Here is a 23,708-nt window from a genome sequence, read left to right on the forward strand (position 1 = left end):
TCAGATGTAATCTGATGGGTTTCCTTCTCTTACCCTATAATTTAGTAGATAATGTATTTGAGGACTTTTTTACATCACCTTGTGCTCCCTGTAACTGTGAGGTCTGAACGTAGTTGTTAAAACATCAGTATTATGAGCATAAAACCAAATAATTGAGAAAATGGTCAGATAAAGAATTAAAAAAAATATCTAAAAAGGGAAAAGATATGTTACCATTCTGTCATCCAGCTCTAAAATCTGTGTTTTCTGCTAAACCTAATTGTTTGTCTTGACATTATTAATGAAAGGTGTTGAGAACATGCAGAAACCATACTCAGAACATCTTGGGCCAAATACATTTTCTCTCCATATATTAGAAATGAAAATGAAAATACAATACTGTACCTCTCCTTGCAGCATTCCCAATATTCCCAATTCAAGAACCCAGTGAATGCACAGAAAGCGCCACTTAAACATTTAAGAAACAAGTTTATTGAAATAAATTCTGCTTTAAAGTGTTAAAAAGAAAACAAAACACTGTACAATTATGTCCCCATAGAAAAGTACATGAGAGTACACGACTGAGCAGGTGTGCACAGACTAGATGTGGCTTTAAATTCTAGTATGATGCCTGCATGTCAACAGGCTAAATGTTAAACCAGCAGGAGCGCTAGCAAGCTGCCAACAGCAGCAGGGACTCTGCGAGACTGACCAAAGAAACAGTTTCTCTGCTTCGCGTGTTCATATATATACATATATATATATATATATATATATATATATATATATATATATATATAAACTGATGATTGCGATCGCGATGACAGTGAAAATGCAGGTGTGTGTGAGTCTTTGGTACATCTTTTCAAACAGTCAACACAAGTCTTTAAGAAGCCAGTAGAACAATGAAATGGCCTTGTTAAGCTCACACGAGACACACTGTAATGTTGCAAAATAAACAGCAGATGAAAAAGCAGAAACAAAACAAAATGTTTCACATTCACATGTATGTACAGTCTGAACATCACTACAACACCTTAATCTGATTGTCTGGTTTTTTCAGCGCATGTGACATTTTCACTTTTCACAGCTGCAGGTCCATCAACATGAAGCCACAAAACAGCCGATGTGGCGTGAACGCTCATCACAATCATACAGTTAATGGCCCCCGTCTCACAGACCCCCTCCCAACTCCCCTTTTTGTACATTAAATAGAATAAAGCAAGGCACTCTGGGTAAAAGAAGGCAAAAGCGGGTGCCTGGAAAATTACCTGCCATTAATCTGTGCAAACAATTGCCTTTTGAGCCCCTGTGATTGGGAACACAGCTAAATTAAAAGTCGTCTTTCAGCTGACCTGACAGGAAGCGTTGTGGCTCGGAAACGGTCGTATTTAGTTGTAGTGTACCTTTTCCTTCATAGCGTAGAGGCTCTTTATAACCCCACTCCCTTAGCCTTCTTATTGCCTTTCTTCCTTTCTTTCTTCTTTGCTGCTTGGCTCCCTGACTGAGCTGAAATTACCTTAAATTGGTCTGAACTGGATGGAAACACTAAAGTGCTGCTCAGTCAGTCTACTTTCTGGCAAAAGAAAGCTAAGAAACAATAAAAATTGGTTAAAAAAAAAGAACGAAAACTAACTCAGGAATTCACAGTCACTCTTTGTCACACTTCAACAAGCTGATCCGGCCATAAAGAGCAGCTTTAAGCCTCAAGTCAGCTCTCCAGACAAAAAAGAAAAGAATAACACATTCAGACATAATGAGGATGTCAGCATGAACCTTTCAATGGGTGCTCAAAGAACTCCAAGAACATTTGCGAATAATAAAATGGGGAAAACTCATAATGTCCTTCATTTAATCCACCATAAAAAAAGGTAAAATGAAACACAAACAAATGAAAAACACAGATGCTAAGGACAGACCCATATGGGATTTCCAAGTTGAACAGGGGGCTCAATCAAACGTATGCTATCAAACTTGGGTTTACATAACATCATAAGTAATTCTTTGAAATATCACATATTTCGCTATAACAGGAACTTTTAATTAAATTCTGCAGATTAAACATATGAATGCAAGGCTTTGAAAACATCATCCAAAAAAACCCCAAAACCCATTACCTCAAACATAAAAATCCTCCATAAATGTGTTTTAGATCAACAGAGTCCATTTTAGGAGGGAGGTTACTGTAAGGAACTGACAAATTGGTAAGCCCATATTTGGTCTAGCCCTGCAATCCTTCATTCTGTGGCTTTGTGGTGTCCATGTTGAAGTGAATACCCAAAACTGAGCAGAACAGAAGACAAATGGTGAACAGAACCAAACTTAAAATAAAAGGAATCACAACTGTGAGGAGGTGGGTGATGTGCAGGGAAATCAGTGCAGCTTTGGTGGAATAACATTGGCTTTGCCAAATAAGTCCCAGCGTGACTACCACACCCGGTTGGTCCAATAGATCTCCCTGTGGTACATTGCTGTGTTTGCGTAGTCTCCTACCTGTTTGTTGCTGTATTTGGGTGGGTTGGCCTTGTAGCTGTAATCCGAATATTGGTCGGAGCCAGTAGAGTTGTTGTCGCCCGTCCCCACGAAGGTGTTGGTGGCAGGGAGGTCCTGAACAGCCTGGTGCTTCTTGGAGGCAGACGGTGACTGTGGCTGCAGCTGGATGGATGGTAGTGGGGAGTTGGAGCGGTAGTGGCGCCCCAGATCAGGGCTCCCTGGTGGATAGTTAAGGGGCAGGTGGATTCTGGGACTGTCATTGACATTCTCATTGATTAAGTTGAATTTGAGGCCTTTTTGTAGACTGGCGTCCTCATCATCTTCTCCTGTCTTAGCTGGTTTTGGAGCCTTCCCCTTTTTGCTCTTTTTCCCTTTGCCATTTTTAGGGCCCTGCTTTGGGGCATACAGGTCCTTACTCTCCTTCTTGCCAGCCTGGTAACCACTCTTGGTATCCTTCTGTACCCAGCGTCTGATGAGGACCACGGCAACTATAACTAAAATGACAACAGCAAAACCGGCAAGACTGCCGTACAGAATATTGCTTTGCTGAGAATAGGCATAGTTGGGATCTCCGGCAATGTCCCTGTCCAAAGGGGTGTAGAGGCTGTGTCCAACCAGCGCTTCAATGAGGGAGACATTTGATTTTGTTTCATTTACAAAAACATGAACTAGTGCAATGGTGTTACGAGGAGGTTTTCCCTTATCAACAACCTTCACTACCAGCCGATGTAGCCCATTGTACTTCGGGGTTAATTCTTGTGCTGCTGTGATTTCCCCATCATTGGTAGATATTTGGAACAGATCATATGGATTTCCACCTATGATGGTATACTCTAGCTCAGCATTGAGTCCAGCATCAATGTCCTCAGCTTTTACCACCTCCACGTGTGTGTTTGGTCGTGTCCCAACCGGTAGGTGTACAAAGGACGAGTTAGACGGCCTGGTAACATATGGGGCATTATCATTTTCATCCAACACATTGATGGTCACACCCACATAGGAGGATCGAGGCGGGTTACCACCATCCACAGCCTTTAGTTGAAATGTGTAGGTGCTCTTCTTTTCACGGTCGAAGGAGATGCTTGACAGGATGGTTCCTGTGCCATTCTGGATGACAAACATGCCATTGTCCTGTTCCACAAACAGCCTGACTTGGGAATTCTCATCCTTATCTGCATCATTGACTGTCACTACACCAACAGGATTGAGTGGAGGCATGTTCTCTATGACAGAGAAGCTATAGCCATTCAGTGTAAACTTTGGGTCATTGTCATTGCAATCTAGAACATTTACCACCACCGTGGCAGTGCCAGTTTTACTAGGCACACCCTTGTCTGCTGCAGTTACACGGAATTCATAACGCTCTTTTTCTTCCCGATCCAATGAGTGATTCACACGAACTTCTCCAGTGCTGGAATTAATTTTAAAGAGCCTTTTGGCTGTTGAATCAGTGATGGTATAGAACAACTCTGCGTTTGTGCCGCTGTCTGCATCTGTCGCCACAATGTCTAGAACTTTGTCTCCTGGCTGGTTGCCTTCTGCAAAGTCTACCTCAACAGTTGAAGGAGAAAAGTTTGGTGCATTATCATTAATATCTGTAACCTGGACTTTGAGAGCGTTAGTGCTGGACAGAGCTGGGTTTCCAGAATCCACAGCGACTATTTCAATCCTGTAATCCTTAATACGCTCATAATCCAGCAGGGTTGTTGTCTGCAGGAAGTATTTTCTCTTCCGATCGTTGGCTGACTCACTTGCAGGACGAAGCTGAAATGGAACATCACCAGCAACAACACATGTCACCACAGCATTTTCCCCCTCATCACGGTCTGACACCTGGACCAGTGCCACTGGTGTACCAATAGGCATGTCCTCAGAAATGTTGGCCACACCATCATGATGTGTTACCAAGCCAATACCACGGATCTCAATGGCTGGTGCATTGTCATTTTGGTCCTTGACGTGTACGGTCACAAGGACCTTGGAACTCTTGGAATTGGGTCCACGATCTCTTGCCACCACAAAGAACTTGAGAAAGTTTTCTTCTTCTCTGTCCACAAGACCTTTGACGTAGACGATGCCTGTTGCGCGGTCAATGCGCAGAAGCCTTTGGACAGATTCTGATGCTTGATGGAGGCTGTAGTCTATCTCTCCATTGAGGCCAGTGTCTGCGTCGTTGGCTTTGACCTACAAGAGTTGGAAAAAAACAAAAGACAGACAGACAGACGGACAGAAAGAAACAAAGAAACAGATTCAATCGTTTAGCCAAACACTGTCCAAAACAACATTAAGAATCAGATCATTTGCCTGTTCAGAATTGCATTTGGTACACTGGAAAATCAAAATATCATCAAAACATTGATCTTTTGGCAGGTTTGCAGTTTTCATGACAAGCAATAAATATTCTATATTTAAGACATTCAACTTTAGACTAAAAGTCTGAAGTAATCTCAGACTAAAAGAATGATTCGCCACGCTCTTTTTCATGTGACGTCAGTGAAATACGCGTCATGATTCCATTACAGTCTCTGTTAAATTTTAATGATTATTTAGCTTCTTTGGCTAATGAAGAGTCATGACCATTACTAATGCAACAGTACAAGGCCCTTTATGTTTTCCTCAGGGGGAGGAGTTTGTATGCTGCGAAAGATAATACCCGATCAAAGCTGATTGCACAACCCTACACAACAACATCTAACGGCCGTGCAGCGGGTCATTGGCATCTAATGGGCAGATGAGTGAATGTTAATGTTCCTCTCATTATCAGAAAAGCCCCAGCTCCTCAGGGCCCATTAGGAGACTGAATAGGACAGAACAGAATGAACCACAAGCTGACTTCATAAGTCCAAACCTAAAGTGAATGGGGGCAGTTAGTCAATTAGGAGATATGAGAAGTCAGCAAAATATCACTTAGGAAATACTGGTTAACACACCTGTCCTATCTACGGATCTAAACCGTTTTAATTGCAGTCATTGAATGCCATGGCTGCCGGTCAGAAATGTAGGTTGTTTCAAATTAAGCAGTTCTTGAACAGCTGATTTAAATGTCCCAGGTGCTGCTGATCCAGTGTTTGTACAGCCTTCACCCAGGACAGAGTAATGTAATTATGTTTGGTTTTTTTTATTCTTCTTTTTTTAAGGCCATTATACCTTTAAAGCTGGGCTGGTTCTTAGCCAAGCTTGCACTCAGTAATATATTTCCCTGAAATTTAAGTCCAAAATATTATGATTTACTAAAATACAAAAAAGGAATCTGCCAATGGGATAAGATTATTAGGGCTACTTTTTAAAGAACCAATCAAACATAAGGGATTGCTTCTGGTCGTAGCTTCATATTTATCCAAATAAGAAACACCCTTTAAAGCCCCTAAAAACACCAGCTACATTAGTAATCAAAATCTAATATAATGTAAACATGATATAAGTTCAATGAAGATACAGATTATACCATATCCAAAACCATTTTAATCAGTTTTTAGGAGGAAATCAGGGTTTAAAAGGCTACTGCTAGCAGAATCTCTGAAGACTCTTGTTTTTCACACAGACTCCAGTTCATACTGCCACATAATAAATATGTTGTTTATCGTCTGCTCAAGAAACTCACAAACTGTGACGGACCACCACCAGCACCATGATGTGACCATAGAAGCTGCTGATCCAAGTCAGAGAGGTTAAGGTTAAAGAAAGCATGAAAGTGAAATTATAATTTCTCCTGCCCATTGATTTCCTTTCCTTTGCTCTGGCCTTAAGCAGCAGACATCACCAAACAGCGGTGAATTATTGACAGCTTCTGAGAATTGTGTATTGAACAGTGTTGCTGCTGGAGCCCGGTGCCACTGTGATGGGGACAGAGCTGCACTGGCTGCGCTCCAAGGCCACTTTGTCCAGGCATACAGAAACTATAAACACTCTTTATCTACCAGTTAACAATTAACCTGCAAGAGCGTCTGGTTTCCTGACCGAGTGAACCAGAGTTTCTGAATGTTTCAGGTGATTTACAACAGTAAACCTTTAATTTATTCCAACATTCTCCAAATCAGCCTGGTTTCTCCCCCTCCACGAAACTATTAGAGAATTTATTCCCGAGGAAATGAGCTTGCAGACACTTAATGCAGAGAAATAATCTATCACAGTTTATATCCTGTCTAGTTTATTGTTGACTAAATTACATTATAATGACGTGGCAGTTCAGTGTGGACTCTTCAAACCATTTGAGGCTGCTTTTTGAACTAATTAATCAGCTCGTCAACATCATATTGTTTTTTAAATCATCTTTAGGATTTTAGTGACTACGCATTAGGGACCCCTGTCAATATTCCTTGGTCTTTAATAAGCGCTAAATTTCAAGGATCTGTCTTCTGCTAATTACTTGATTAAAGGCTCTAAAAACTGTTAATTGTTCTGACTCAGCTTGTTGATATGGTTGATTAGAGCTACATTTAAAAGAAAAGATGCCAAATTTCGAGCTGCTCTGGTTGATGTCCTTCTGGTTAGCTTCCATTTCTGAAGGGTTTCAGGTAGGCGGAGCTAAGTTCAAAAGCTTTAAATGCAGTGGTGCAGAAAGGATCAGTGAATTCAACTTGGCAAGGTGGGGATATCATGTACCTAAGTGCACCTATCAGGCACAAGAGCAACATTTGAATGTAAAGAAAAAAAAATCGGATCAAAAACCACACCCACACAGGCTCTGTAACTGGGCTTTTCCACACATTAAATATATAAGAACAGAAGAATTGTTCAAAGGAATTTACTTTAGGTTACATTACAAGGGAATATCAATCAAATCTTTTTTATGCATTATTTTTATCCAGAATATATATTTTTTTTCCAAAAATCTAGCGATTTAAACTTAAATTTGCCCATTTTTAGACAACAAAGTTAGACCCACTGATGTTACTTTTTTTGAGATAACAATCTGGCTGCCTGAAGGTCTAAAATAAGGTGACTCGATACTGAAACAGCTTTAGAAGAGGCTAACAATAATCACAAAGCAGCAGTGTGTTCCTTTAAAAAACAAGTCAAAAGAAAGGGATATACATGTCTGTGTTGCCATTGGCTGATTTAAGAAGGTCAGGGTCGTCAGTCGGCGATGTCCTGCTGCCTCTAAAGCATCGCTCCTCAAACGCACGTTAAGTGAAATGAATTCTGTGGCTCTCTGAAATGCAATGAGCCACATCCAGAGCAATAATACCAATAAGCCCCGTGGATAATCTCATGACTGACTCAGATTAAGTCATGCACAGCAAGCTGGAAGGCTGGCTGGCTGGCCGCACTGCAGTCTGGGAGAAGGGGCACGAAAAGTGGAGGATGACATGGTGAAGTGGGTTTGTTGGGATGTTGCGGAGTCACCGAGCCAAACCGGGCCTTCCTGCTCTGCTCGCTGACGGCAACATCACGTACCGCCGCTCCAGCCGAGGGCTCAAAGGTGAAGTTGAATCAGTGGTTAATATGTGACTACACACAGCGATCCCACGCCCCGCTTCACCTCCGCTGCACCATCTGTCTGTACGGATAATTGAGCAGCATATTACGTGCAGTCGCTGCTCCGTGTTGTCCTGCAGTGTTATCGCCAACAAGGCCAAAGGTTCCACTGCAATGTTCGGCGGACAAGAAAAACTCTGGATTGACTCCTGAACAGCAGCAGCAGCAGCAGCGCTCACACGCAGTTTTGCCTGGAGAGAACTAACTTTGCTACTTTTAAAATAACACAATAATAATCATTTACTTGTGATATTTTAGATTAATAGACTGTAAATGAAAAAGCTCCCATAAGGCTGGATCTCATATGGTTGAGACTTGTATCCCTAAATCACACATAGGGGACAATTTTGAGTAAATAAGAACTGTCCTCAACTTCCACTTCATATTGAATTTTTCAAAATGGAAAAGGTTTTAACAGCAAAGCTTTACTGCCAAAACAAACAAGTGACTTCATTAAGGAAGTTCTAGTTTCTGAAAACCTGCCCACGCAACACAACTGAAAGCCGACGATCTGTTGGGTGTGAAGAGGTAAACATGTTGAAACCTTTAAATGCAAAATGTAAGTGTTTAAAGTTACATTTTACACTGAAAAACATTAATCAGAGGATAAATGACTGATTAGCTATCGATAATAAATCAGAGCTAACGGCTCTACAGATTCAGATAAAATGAATTGTACGACACTGATGTGTGTGCTGACCTGCAGTACAGAGTGTCCCGGTGGACTGTTTTCTGGTAGGTCAGCTTCGTAGTGACTTTTCTCAAACTTCGGAGTGCAGTCGTTCTGGTCGGTCACCGTAACTCTCAGCAGAGCGCTGCTGGCCCTCGAAGGCTTCCCGCCATCCTGTACCCTAATGTTCAGGTCATACGAGTCCTTTATCTCACGATCTAAGTTGCCCATCACGACCAGCTGCGGCAGCTTCTCCTCTGCGTCCACGGCGACCTGCAGGCTGAAGAGCTGGTCAGCGCCTAATCCGGTGCTACTGCTCAGAGAGTAATCTGCCACGCCGTTGCTCCCCGAGTCTCTGTCAGTGGCCATGGGGATGGAGAAGAGGGCGCCGATGTGCGTGTTCTCGGGAATGGACAGAGTCAGGATAGGCGAGGAGAACTGTGGAGTGTTGTCATTTATGTCCAGGACCTCGATGCGACCTTCAATGAGCCGCGGCCCATTGCCGATACCCTTCACCATGTCAGTGATCGACACCTCAAACTCCAGGTAGCATTTGTCGCCCTCGAACAGGTTGCGGCAGTCTCTCAGCGTCTCACGATCGATGGGGATCTCGGTGGTGTAGATGTCACCGGTCGAGCCGTCGACCCTCAGGTACGGCGCACCCACCTCCAGCTTATAGAGATGACCGGCATTGGGCAGGCCCTGGTCTGTCGCCAGGCTGCCAATCATCGTGTTGGGCGGTCGTTCCTCAAAAACCTGATAGAGGATGTCACTGGGCGAGGCGCTGCAAGACACCAGCAGGAAGGCAGCTAAAAAGAACAAAGCTTCACACCTCGGCGCTGCCATGTCTCTGCCAGAAAACACCGCTCTGAAACAGACAGAGACAGAAAACACATTAGTAAGACTCATGTTCTGCTTCAGACGGCACCAAACAAGACTGATAACTGAGGATCTGCAGAGCTGCTGCTCAGATTTATTTCAGGGCCACTCAAGAAAAGATGGCTAAATTCATTTCCTTCAGCGTCTAAACATATCCTCAATGGTTACTCGCCAGACCCGAATGCGGAAAGTTTTCGAGTCTGAACTCATCGGCTGAGACGGTGTGGGGAGAGCAGCCGAGCAGGGTAGAGTGATGACTTCCTCCTGCTACCAGTCGACTGCTCTGGCAGGAAGACAAACTGAACGCTGCTGCAGGCGACCAAAAATACTGACAAGAGGCAGCAGGTGGTAATGGGCCACATGATTAGAATAAAAAAGTAAGATAACACGTGGGGAGGACCGCACTCGTAGAAAATCGGATCATTTTCATGTTTTTCGTGCGTCTCAAAACATGTTTAGTTTGCAATCCAACCTAAAGTCCAACATTCTGAGTAGCCTATAGCATTGAAGGCTGTTTGCAGGGATAATAAACTCAAATTTAAGCTTTTTAAATGTCAAACAGAATTTCAAGCAAGAGCAGATCTTGTTCCTGTGCAAGCAATTCAAGACATAAAGAAAAACATTTGCCATTGCCTTCATCACACACTACTTGTTGGGCATAGTACTTGTTTTCCAGCATAATACAAATGTGGTACAACAGGTTCAGCAAGTCATCAATGATTGAATGCTTCAGGTAACCGTTTTATAACTACACAAGACACACAAGCCTCCAACTAAGAGTTTATTAGTTTTAAGTTTAAGTACATTTCAGACTTCACTTGACCTTGCAGACTCTCAGAAGAAATCCTTTTTTCTACAGAACTCATAAGAGTCGACTCTGCCGTCAAGTCTGAATGTGTTTACTCAAACCGACTTCATTCCTGATGGCCTGGTGTTCATAACGCTACATCTGAGCCAGACTCTTCTTGATATAAACTCTTCTCTTTTCTTCTCCCCTCATTCACTCCACCTCTCCTCCTCTTTCTTCTGTCTCTACACATTATCTTTTCTTGGCAGTAAATCTCAGACAGACACTCCACTCTGTATTTCCTGCTGTAGGAGTTTCTCAGCTGCGGGTCGCAGAGGTTAATCTGAAAAGTGCTTTTTTTTTTAACTTTTCCTCCTCACGTACTTGATTTGGAGAGACTATCTCCCTCGCACACACACACACACACACACACACACACACACACACACACACACACACACACACATAGATCCAACATGGACCAGCATGCTGAATGGGAAGCAGGAACCCCGCAACTCGGATGCACGCAGTTTATTTTGTCCTACAGGATGGAGTCTGCTTGTGTGTCTGAAAGAGAGGGGAGGAGTGAATTTTCTCTGTTCACAAATCCAACATAAAACCAGGACAATATTATTTTAATAGCACGTGCCCCTTCACACATCAGAACGCCTCATCTGTTCACACGAACCCAGAAAGAAAGTGTTACCCTGCAGAGCACTGTGGTGATATCAGGCTACATCCACGCCAGACATCAGCCTGTTAAGTGAGACTGTAGTTATCTGCCTTAAACTTCAAAGCATTTTTTCCCCCATTAAATAAAAGACAAACGATTGTCTAGTAAAACTAAGAGTATTCTCATATGGTTCGACTCAAGCAGCTGAGCAGGATTTTAAGTGAAAATGAGCAGGAATGTAATCACAGATGACTTTATGGACCGATGATTTCTGTTGTCGGTTTGTTTAATGGCCTTGTGGTGTGGACTGAGTCTCCTGCACAAATTTTTTTTTTTAAATTTAAAATCAAAAATAAATTTCAAAGTGGCAGCAGACCCAGAAGGCTGCAAATTAGCCTTTTATATTAGCTTCTGTTATTCTGTAACAACGTTACGTAAAGGTCAACCTGGGATTTGGGACGTCTCACACTTGCACGATGGGCCCTAATTATCCATCTCCCACTCGTTTCAAACAAAACAGAGAACGGCAACAAAAACCGGACACTGATCTGAGCGTTCGCCCTCGCCCTCCCCACTGTGACACGCTGGCACCGAATTACCCCTGCACCACTGCGAACGTGTGCGTGCATGTCGGGCTGTGAGTGTTAGTGTGTCTGTTACAGTGTAAATGATGCCCGTGTGTTTCTTTTCTCACATATTTTCTTCAGAGCTGCCAAATACCCCAAACTATTGACCCCTGACCTTTGACCCTGTGATATTTCACACGTCACTGTGGAAACGGAGCAAAAACGACTCGGGTGGCTGGCTGGTGTCCAGTCTGCTAATGCAGCTCTGAACACATGAGAGTGGCTCCACAAAACCAAAGGCTGGCTCTAATCAGTGTGATACATACGCACACAGACGTGACGGCAGCGATCGCTGATAAGTGAGCTTCCTTTACTGTCAATGCAATGAAGTATTTTCATTTCCTTGTGTATTTACATGAAACCTCATGTAAATACACAAGGTGCTGTTCCTGAAAACAGTTTGTTTAAGGGTGAGCTCATGCTTTGCCAACATATGAATATAAAGCAGATGAATGGGATGACAGGCAGTTACTGGGTCCAACATATCTTTCCTTCTAAACGCCTTTAATGAGTCTATGGAAACATGAACCCCTGCCCTGTGGATTATGAGACATTACCCGAGAACACAGAAAGCAGTTTTATTGAAAACATCTTTGTTTCTATAGATTCAATTTGGATTTTCAATTCATGAAAAATTGCAGATAAAAGTTTGCACATGTGCAAAGTTCACGCAACACTTGTAATGTAAACTGCAACACGCTGAATCACAGTGCCAATATCCCCTCTGGGGCCAACATTTTCATTTAGAAAGTAGCAGCTGAAAACATATTTCAGCACAGCTCGTGGTACCTGAACGTGAGCGCTGCTTTAACGCCTCGTGATAAAAATAGAAATGGAATCAGAACATTTGCTTTATTCGCCTTTTCAGCACAAACAAATCACGTAGGTGCGTTGGGTTTCTGCATGCTTGCCACTCAAGGCCTCAGGTGAGATCAGGGGATTCTGTTGTTGCAGTTGTTTCCACAGATCGTGGGGTGTTAAAAAAAAAGAAAGAATTCAAGTCGTGAGAAAAATTTGATGCTAAAAAAATCTTCAGGGTCAAAATGTGAAAAGTTCAAAGTGCATGGATTCCATGTTCGCATGTTTGTTCACATGTAGTGCGCATTTTTGTGAGTTTGTGTGCGCCTTCCTCGGGGGACGAGTGAGCCAGAGATCGCCCCGCTCGTCCTCTTTCCCACAGTCTCAAGCTTTCTCACTAAGCAGTGTGTGTGCGTGCGTGTGTTTGCATGTTTGTGTAGAAAGCGGGACAGCCAGTTCAGCTGCTGGAGCCACTTGTGTGTGTGTTACATTACAAAGACATTAGACAAAGACTAAGGACAGTAACATTTCCATGTGTAAGGCTCGCTGCCACCCGTGTTTGCCGCTGGAAGAGGCGAGAGACAAAGACTCACAATAAAGTACTCAGAGGGATTGAGGGGGGGGCGTGTCCAGACAACAGCACTCATCTATACATTACAAAGCAGCTTAAAGGCCCTCGGACCACCTCCTGTGAGTGTGTGTGTGTGTTTAGTGTTAATATTCAGAGTGTGTCTCCATGTTAATGTCCCACCTGCATACCCGTGGAGTCACAGCTGCATTAAATTACCACCACTGTAAATGCCACATTATGGTTTTTGCCCCCTCTCTACGCCTTGCCCCCGGGTGCTCTCATGCCAAACTTGGTACGAATATCTCCAATATGCACGTAAAACAATTACAAGTGTGTCGTAAAATTGTAAGTTCAAACACAGCTGCAGCTGAGCCATAAACTCAGTCTAAACATAGTATTTTCACCGCAGTTTATTAAGTCGATAAAATGCAGTAACGTCTTCGATGAAAAATCGTGTTTTATTTAAGTAGCAGTTTGAAAGCAAAAAAGTAAAACGTATTTCCTCCTGAAAGATGACAGAACAGATGAGCTAACTGACTCTAGTCGGAGCGAAATGCTTCAAGACAAACACGCTTCTTACTCTTTGAAAGCTTTAGTGAATGTGCAGACTATTAAGTAATATCACTTATTATATGATTCATTTGATTTAGAGTTATAAGAATACCTTTAAATTATGACTTGACTTTCTTTTTTGAGTACTTACTTAAATATCTGAGTACTTCTCAAACTTTTAAAACCTTTAAAAACTGATGTAACACTTTCAAAATTCTGCGTACAGTAACGGGTCGCTGGATAAAATCAGGACAGATAATTAGAATCATAAATCAGTGACAAAATAAAATCCATTGTGATGAAAATCAAACTAGAATAAAACGCTACTTCAGTGTTTGCCAAGGGAAATTCTTGACTGGTCTCTGTGGTTAAATGAATTTATATCAATGACAGTCACAGTTCCAAACACAAAACTGCAACATATTTTATGTAATTTCAGAAAATGTAACAAAAAATGATCACAGAATTTAAAAAAATGCTTTTTGTCATTTGCTTTAAAAGAAATCTATTTTGAAAACCATCCACGGACGGGTTAAGAGATGGAAAAACCAGCTGAAATTTCCAGTTTTTGCTAATCCTGTTAATTAAATATCAGACAAATCCAGACAGCATGCAGATCACTGATGCAGAAATCCCATAAATCCAACAAACCCATAAAACAAATCTGTTCATTAGTTTTCATGTATGAAAAATAAAAGAAATAAAACAGAACAGAGTAAAAAGGTGGCTAGCAATATATATATAAAAAAACACGACTGCACAAGAACACACTGAACTGCAGACACAACTTCTAGCACATAAATTGGACTACTGACCTTAGCGCTGTTCTGCAGAGCCGGTTAAACTTTAAAGATCCTGTGACTTGAGCTGTTCAGCTTGTCTGTGCTCCCTGGTGCATCTGCAGGGATGAGCTCCCGCTGCACGAGTGGGCGTATCTAAAGAATGGCATTTTCCAACCATCCTGCCTCTCTGCCTGTCCTTCCACATCATACTGCATGTATCTCCATAACAAACAGCCCTGGTACCTCTACACATGTCCCACTGACTGCAGACGCATCAAGGAATGAATGACGAAATGTCACGAAAACCTTAAAGAACACAACATTCTTGCATCTCTGTTGTCATTGTTCCACGATTATTCCTTAACACGCCACTTTTCACACACGGATTCAAAATCCACCCTTTTCAGCTGCGATTGAAATGTAGCATCTAGGAAAAAAGGGCATGAGGAGTCTGATCATGACTCCTCATCCCTGCTTCTTTGATTCCACTTTTCTGCAGGTCACACAAAGAATTAAGACTGACTTTTTTACACCACAGTATTTGGACTTGTGTTGCACTGCTAATATGTCCAACACTTGACTGTCGATCAACACAACAATCATAATCCTGAACATTTTAATCTTGATAATTTAACACAAATTATTTGTAAACTACTGGCAGACGCAGCCGAGCGTGAAGATAGCCCCAGGTGACAGCAGACTTGAATACCTTTGTTCAGTCAAATTTTTGAAACGTCATCACAGTAGCCTGAAGTTAAACGATTACAAAAAACAAACGGGATACTGCCTAACTGATTGAGCCACTTATCAATGAACTGCGGCACCTCTAACACTGTATATGCAAAACTATAAGTGTGTATAAACTTAAATGATTTCTAGCCCTGTGCGATACGCTGGTGTCCCTCTGCTGCTGCACAGTATTTCAGTGAAGTCATTACTGAACTGGTTTTCTTAAAGAGATCCATCTAAAGAGAAGCTGTGTGACTGTGACAGAAACATAAAGTCCTTTGTGTTACATAAAAGCCACAATTATCCCTGGTATCATTTTTAATTGCGGTAATGTGTTGTGTAATTACACACGAAGTCCATCAGACCAATTACAAACCACAAAAATGGCAGCATGGAGCTGATGGCCAGCGGCCAAATTGGAAACCAGTTCGCAAAAGTTTCCGTGCAGGTGCGCACCGCTGTACCTGGGCGTATTTCCTACACAAAATGCAGTAACCTGAATGTCCAGCTCTTCAGGTTCACGCATACCAGAGCAGGCCTGAATTAAACATCACACACAAACACAGAAAATCAAAAGCTCCTTTGATGTTTTCAGATCTCAGATGGGTAGGATGTGCATGGTTGACGTGAGCTTTCTGGACAGTCCAGTGTGTGTGTGTGTGTGTGTGTGTGTGTGTGTGTGTGTGTGTGTGTGTGTGTGTGTGTGTGTGTGTGTGTGTGTGTGTGTGTGTGTGTGGTCCCCCTGCCTTCCAACACAATGGGGATTACTCTAATGACTCCATTCACTACCATTGTTTGATCCAGATTACTGCGCACGCAGACACACATCCTCCCTTTTGAAATGCAACAATCAGAGGTTGCCAGGTTCTTTCTGCCTCCCGACACCACCTGGATATGTTCAGCGTGAATTTGCTGGGTGCTGTAAATCTTTGGAAGTCCTGCAGTTTGACTCAGAAGTGCTTCTTGATTCAATAAAAAGAATCTGGGTACAATATTTACATTTAATTTAGTGCCAAACAAGGCTCCAGTCATTTGCCCTCAGAGCTGCGAATGAAAGCCGGAGAAGACGGAGCTTAAACTTATTTATGCAAGTTAAGTAACTGCATTGATTTGGAGGCATCCCCCGCTTGTTGCCTTGCGTGATTCCTTTCTTTCTTTCTTTCTTCCTTCCTTTTTTTTTTTTTTTTAAAGAAAGTCATTTCCTGACCAAAAGCACACGTTCGTCAAAATGCAGTACGGGGGCAGGACTTTTATAACAAAAGCAGTTAAAGCTCGAAAGCCTTTTGTTCACGGAACTGTGTGAACAGTAAACAACAATTTAACAAATATGAGAAGAAGCTCTTTAAATAATCCAGTTATGATCAATGGTTTTCGGGTCTATGATGCCTCTACACCTCTCCTCACAGGCAGCAGGAGCTGTGCAATGTGGTTTATCATCGGTGTGTCCACACCTTGTGTACACAGCCTTGTAACTTATCAGGTGTTCGGGGTTAAAAATGAAAACAACGTGACTACACTATGAGTCATAAATGCCGTGTAACTCGAGCTATGTCACATGATCATCATGTTGCTGTCAGACGGGAAAATTTGGATTTATGTGCATTTAGTCACCGATTTCATCACGCTCACGGCTGGTTTCTGTATGCTTGCTTCTTCTTTCTGTTGCGCAATTTTCATCCCGAAACTCCTGGTCTGAGGCACTGTGGCACGACTGGCTGGTTCAGGGATCAAACGTTTGACCTTCTACTGACAGGATGTGCCAACCTCTGATCCACACACACACACACAGTGATCCTCTGGGAGCAGCAGCAGAAGGGGATTATGGGAGCGGATGGTGGATGAACAGCAGGCTGGTATGAAGTAAAGATCGGGCATCATCTGAATGCGGTTTTAAATCCACGGCAACATATTTATTCCACATGAATGTCAGACTGCGGCAGGAGGAGATAATAACAATAAACTACCACTGCTTTATAAGCACCAGATAACACGGACTGACATGCTTATATAACATCAGTGAGCTGCTTTCACTTCTTTCCAGTCCACCCTGCTGGATTCTTGAGGGTTTTTTTTCTAATCTAAACTCAGATTATTTTTTAAAGGCTCCAATGACTCTTGGTATAAAAAAGGGTGTGGCCAAAGGTGTGAGGGGAAGCTTTTACAGTTACTACTGTAAAAAAAAAAAAAAAGCTGGTTAAAGCCTCTACAATTACGCATTTAGTTCTTGAATGACTAAATACAACATTCTGAGTTTGTGCTGGGGACCTTGCCTTGGATTGGATCTGATGCTTGTTTTCCATCGGGTGTTTCTGATTTATTGAACAAATGTTATGTTGGCATTCAAAGAACACCTTTTCAGCACACATCATGTGTGCTTTATGCACGCCGCCTCCTCACTTTTGCACTTTTAATTCAGCGGTCCATGCATCTCTATGTTTCGTTACATATTCCAAGTCACCGCTGCAATCTTTATGATTTGGTCATTGCTGACCACTCGTGGTAAACGGCTCTGGCGGATTATCTACGAGGTGCCCCGGGTTTTTAGAGCTCTGGGATAACGATGCTTTCTTACTCTTGGATGCCGAATGTGTTGCAGAATGTTAAACGTGCTTTAATCTGGTATCATCGAGAATGTGGTGACACTGAAGTTCCTGTTTCACTATATACTGCGTTTTACAGTGTATATGTCTCTCCTGAAAAGACTTGATTTGAACCGTTCTTTAAAACTGCAGAGACAGATCATATATCACCTGAGCGCTCTGGATACAGGTATACCTGTTCTACACTGTTCAGTCATTATCAGTGCCACTCAGCACTCTGCACATGCTCAGTGCTGTTCTCTTAGTTTGTTGATCATCCAGACCCATATGGAAAAGAAATAGTAAAAACTTATATGATTTACTCATGAAAGTGGCCACTTCCTCATTACTTTCATATATTGTTTTAGTAAGTATCCAAAACATACAAGTTTCATTATATAATTTTTCAAGGGATCTTATATCTGTTTTCACTCTTGTATGCTTTTCATACAAGTTTCACACAAGACAGATACAAACTTTATAAGATTTATATATATCTTTTCCATATGGGGAGGCACACATTGCGTTGGAGGAAAATAAAGACAAACAAACCTAGTTATGTCTAAATATGGAGGAAATCAGTGTTGCTTTTGTGTTTAACAAAGCCGAAAGACGAGTGTCTTTGCTGGTGACGATCAGCGCACCCAGTTCGCCCCAGTCCTCCAACCAAGGGTTTGAATAGTTGCCGTCAATTACCCCTGAACCTCCTGAGCCCAGTAAATGGTAATCGGGCCAGCCCCATTGATACATACATTTAATTCTTCTCTGCACTCGATGGCTGGCGAAGCTTAAAGAGGCTCTGTGCAAGTTTAACAGATTAGTGTTAATCAACCACGAACTGATTAAATCACTTTAGTCATTTATCAAGAAAATGTGACAAGTGTCTTCTGCTTCCAGCTTCTAAAAGCAGCATTCAATACTTCTCTCTCTGCTTAGCATCGCTGTAAAATGCTCGAACAAAAGAAATCTGAAGACGACGCCTCGAGCACCTGTGACAGTTTATCGACCATCACCGCACGGCTGCATTATGTGAACACGCAGAGACGCAGCCTGAAATGACGCCTGCTGCTCAGAGTGAGAACACGCAGCGAGTTTTTTAACATTTAACTCACTTTAATGATTGCCTCTATTAACCAACAGAGAGAGAGAGAGAGAGAAATCAATACGGCTATATCATTCCATATCGGTGCTTTTAGTCTCATTTATGACAGGAAACGATGACAACCTTCCATCTGCCAGGCTGTAAAGCATCTCCATGTCAGCCGGACTGATTTACATGAAATTAACAGTGGGTGTGTTTATGATTCCCTCAGGAGGAGTTCTACCATTGCTCCTTTTTAATAAAATATAAAAATGATGATGACATTGCAGTTCACGGCAAAATTCAAGCCAAGCCTTCAACCACCTTTAGTTGATTTATGACATATTTGCCACTAGAAAGAGGGGGGAAAAAACCCAACCTCGCATAGGAGAATGTGGGTGAAAGTTTTTTTCATCAGGTCACAGTGTCCACAATATCACCGACGTGCTGCAACAGCACCGTGCCCTGAGTTCCCCCGTGACTCCTCGCCTTATTACAGAAGAGCAAGAGTGTAGCTACCAAGCAGATATAAACCTCTGCGACGTGTTCAGTGTGCTCCGCGAGCTGTAAGGGTTTCAGTGGGAAGAGGGGACACATCTGATCTCAGAAAAACAAAACGACAAACCACAAAAGCCAACCGGAGCCCGTCATCCTAACAGACTCAAAATGAAGCATGAATGTGCATTTATAACTAGGTTTGTGTTTTATTTCAAATGATTCATGTTTTCTTCTCAGATAGAAATCTATAGAAAAATATGTGATGGCTGTTGTACAACCACATCTCTGAGCGACCTGTTCAGGGTTTTCTTCCTCCCAAACTAACCGAAGGATCATCTAACTGGAAAATGTTACTGCCAGTCAAACTTTTCTAGCTTGTTTGTGAATTTCACTGAGATGCCAAAGATTTGATTGCTATTTCCAAGTTGTGACTAAGAGCTCAGGAGCCATACCCAAACACCATAAAAGAAGAAACAATGGATTAGTCAAGTAACCAGCCGTGTCACAGGAAAGACGTGACAAAGCATCCATTTCTCCTTTTTTCTTCTGCGTGTTAATGCGAGTTTTTGGTTTCCTCTCCCATTTGCGCGCTCGTTGTCACACCTAAACTTAAATTAGAAAGGAAACTGTCTGTGAAAACTCTGAAATCAGAAGGGTGGATGTCTCTTTTCCTGCAGTGCAGTGATGTGAATGCATGTGTGTGTGTCCATTTCACACACCAAACCCATTTCCACTCTACCTCCTCCTATTTTAATGACGGGCATTAACAATGCGACTCGCTCAGATCTCCAATTTTTACGCAGAAATGTGCAGAACGGACTCGGTGCGACCTCCCTCCTCCCACTCCATCCCCTTTCTCCCCCCAATGACTAATCCCCCACGCCGCAGAGCCACGGAGGACTGTGACGTTTGTCACCGTTTTATCTGATCACCCTGAATTAGAGGAGGCAAGAGAAGAATCTTAAAGATGGGAATCAAACCTCAGACCTCACCCTCAAAGTGGCGGATGGCATAAGCTCAAGTGACAGCAGGCTTGCCATCGAAGCCGGCCGCAAACCTCAGGGAGAATATCTCCAATTCAGTCGCTCCTGCTGCACAATAAACCTGGATCTACGCTTAACAGTGGCAGAATGCACAGGGGGGAACCCTCCAGCTCGACCATAAAACCACAATCTCACCCTCGGAGGCTTTTTATGTTTGTCCAACAGCAGAACGCAGCAACGCGGCTACATTAATTCATTAATATTCTTTTATTAAATAACACCACTGTTCAAGTGGATTCTCCAGTTGTTCCAGGAAGTACGCTGGACCTGCTCTACTGTGCAAAATCGACCTTAAGGCCAAATGTGATTACAACGGTCTCGCCTTACTGGCTGAGACACATGAAGCTTCTAATGCAGCTGGATGATTTCACATCACGAGTTTCACAGGAAATTATGGGAGCGAGATGACAGTGGGGTAGTGGGGAATAGGGTCAAAGGTCAAGCGTGTAGGAAGAGAAAACATGGCAGATTCCCACGGAAGCGTCTCCGGAAACATGTGTTTGAAAACCACCAGTACTTAGCTCAGTATCAGAGAGGCAGATGCAGTTTGCATGTAAATACACTCCCCCCTTTCTCTTTCTCTCTCGCTCCCTCCCTCCCTCCTTCATGTGGAGCAGGTCTCTCTCTCTCCCCCTTTCTAGTACACACGCGCGCGCACGCGCACATACACGTACGCACACATGGAACAGAAGGAAGGAGGAGAACCGGAAAGCCGGAGACTGGTGGGACCGGACTGACTAGATTCCCAAGCGGTGACGCGGTGGATATTCATCATCAGCTGCCCTCCTGTCCACCTTTGATAGTTTACACTGATACTCTTGTGCCTTTATTTGCCTTCACACCATGTTAACGGCACGTAGGCTCCAGAAAACAAGCTCATTAAAGGGGGGTGTTAAGGACGGAGGAAAAGGGAGTTTAATTTGATGCTACAGGTGCTCAAAGCGGCCTCAGGTGCCGCAGAGGATCAGATATGGAGAATGATGTATGCCCCCACGTCTGCGCGTCTGGTTTATTAGCAGCCGTGGATGAATAGACTGTTTTGTTGCCAAGAGTCCCCAAAGGCAGATTAGCTCTTATATTCCAAGACAAACCTCAGATGATAAAGACACTGCCTTTTCACATTCTCTGAACACCGAGCGTCCCGTACAACTCCTACAGATCGAGCTTAAATGAAGCCCCACTGAGTTTATGATGATGCTCCTATATGCACTACAGGGACCCGCGCGCACACTCTGCCCTACTGTACTGTCCTCCCGGAATGCATTAGCCAGGATTACCGTGGGGTTAGTTCCAGGTTCCGAAAGGTTTATCAACCCAAAGTGACCCACAGGAACGCATTTTATTACTAACAGTCACGGGGGTAATGCTGAGCGGGGAGGGGATCGATACGGATCAATAGCACTGTAGTGTAACACTGGTAAAAAAAAAAAAAAAAAGCCATCTGAGGAGATTAGGCAGAGAATATGAAGGTCCAGTCGCGCTGAATGGATTTATTTTATTTATTTATTTTTACCAACAAGTGTTTTAAAAAGAGCTCCTGCTCGACACAAACGCCCGTGTGCCTTCGGAGATTCAACCTCCATCGAATATGTGTTTTTTAATTAAGGCATAAGTGCTCATCCAAGCGAAACTGAATACAAAGTGAATGTGTTTCGGGCTATTCTCGTGCGTAAAACGTCTCCTGCAGTCCGACAGAAGGAGCTCGAGTCAAAATATTTGAAATATTTAGCATGAACGTAGTTATGTGCAGATAGAAGAAAAAGATTTTGTGTATGGATCGCGTATTTATGTGCAGAGAAGTTCCTACCTGGACCGGGTAAGAGCTGCGCGGTTCCCCGGCTCTGAGAGCTCCAGCCTGGCTACAGGCTCCGCTCCTCCTCGGCACCAAGACGGAGCCGCTCCAGACCTCCCGGGAAAAAAAAAAGAAAAATAAGAATCCCGAAAATCAAATCTCTAAATAAACCAAACAATCCAGTCAGACAGCCAGGGGTGGTGATTACTCCAATTTCTCTCAAATCTCTGTCCACTCTGAGTGTCGTGATCAGCGCTGCGCGTCAGCCCGACAGTCCTTCCTCTCACCGGAGGAGCGGCTGGAGCTGGAGTCCAGCCGGGGAGGAGGAGGAGGAGGGGGCAGACCCGTCCGGGCGAGGAGGGGTGGGGAGGAGTTGGGTCACTCAGTTACTCCGCAGAAACGTTACCGCCGCCCGGGCTCTACGGACAGCGGCAGCAGCAGCAGCATCCTCCGCTGGTGGCACGCGTGGGGAGATGTTGGGGTGGAGGTGGACGGAGCAATGGGACAGGGCAGCAGTGTTTTTTTTGTTTTGTTATTTTTTGTTTTTTTTTAGAAAAAACGACCTGAGCAACAAACACAAGGTCCGGGAGCTGTCAGCAGCGGGTCTCCAGGTAGTTCCCACTCAGAAGCGCGGTCACCGCTCAGCCGCCTCAAACTCTGTCCGCCTTCCCGGTCCAGCACGGAGCAGGTCGCGCGACTGCACCGTGAGTGCTGAGAAAGTGGAGTGAATCCAAACGAGTGCGCTCGCGCTTCTCTCTCTCTCTCTCTCTCTCTCCCTCCCGGTCTCTATCTCGCTCTCTTCCCCATCCTCCCCCTCCCTCACCCATACACTCTATACACTACACCGGAGGGGGCGGGGGCGGAGCGAGCATCCACCCCAACAACTTCGTGGATTTCCCAACATTTTTTCTCTCTTCAAATCAAACATTTGGCGACTTCCCCGCTGCCGTCACCCCCGTATTCTATGTGAATACACCTGATTTTATATTTGATGTATCTTTATAAGGTGTCGTGTCTCGGCCATAGGTCCGAGCCTGCGCGCACCCGAGATGGCAGACCAAAGTGCGCACACGCTGTGACCCTCGCATTTAAACCCGTCTCTGCATTTTCACACGCACATACAGTAAATTAATGCTTCTACCTCTTTCTGTTTTCTCGCGTCTCTCCCTCTCTCGCTCTTTAATTATATCCAGGGGTCTCTCTTCCTTCTCCCTCTCTCGCTCGGCTCCGTCCGGCCACAGAGGAGGAAAGCTGCCGTCTCTCGCGCTCTGAGCGCCACCTACAGTCGGCAAGTGGCACGTGAGAAGATGAGAGCGAGCGGAGGCTCTGCTTCCCGGCCGCCGTGCAGCAGAGGCAGCACGGGAAAGGCAACAAAATGGAGCCCGTCGTGGAAAATCTATAGAAAGCTTATTTATTGGACGTAACGCCCGATAGAGCCCGTGAACCCGGCGCAGCATGTGGTGGAGGGGAAGCAGTTATCCAAAGCAGCTTACTGAACACCGATATTACACAGGGCACATATGGATTATGATTTTGCATATGCCTCAGTTTTTGTGCATCTGCTTACGAGCTAATCCCGAAGCAGTGAAAACAGTCTTTAACGTGCATGTATGAGGAAGGCCGTTACCGCAAAACACAAAAGTCTTTCTTTTTTCTCACGCAGAGGCCCCAAAATTACAATGAATCTTTGTTTAAATT

General features: G+C 43.6%; 1 protein-coding gene across 4 annotated transcripts in view; it reads right to left on the reverse strand.

Moving 5' to 3' along the window:
* Positions 1–22,763, reverse strand: part of LOC101466889 (protocadherin-1) — a 230,540-nt gene extending 207,777 nt beyond the window's left edge. Inside the window, exons 1-3 of one of the 4 annotated variants that reach the window (XM_004552048.4) lie at positions 22,026–22,763; positions 8,651–9,488; positions 2,473–4,656 (exon numbers count right to left, since the gene is read on the reverse strand). In XM_004552048.4, coding sequence (XP_004552105.1) covers positions 2,473–4,656; positions 8,651–9,466 — 3,000 coding nt within the window. In that variant the 5' untranslated portion in view covers positions 9,467–9,488; positions 22,026–22,763. Of the gene's footprint in view, positions 1–2,472; positions 4,657–8,650; positions 9,489–14,321; positions 15,691–22,025 lie in introns of those variants that run through there. The other 3 variants (XM_004552049.6, XM_004552050.6, XM_076890130.1) reach the window with 3 other exon arrangements.
* Between the last annotated feature and the right edge of the window lie 945 nt (positions 22,764–23,708).

This window comes from Maylandia zebra, linkage group LG2 (assembly GCF_041146795.1).
Source record: "Maylandia zebra isolate NMK-2024a linkage group LG2, Mzebra_GT3a, whole genome shotgun sequence".
Lineage (NCBI taxonomy): Eukaryota > Metazoa > Chordata > Actinopteri > Cichliformes > Cichlidae > Maylandia > Maylandia zebra.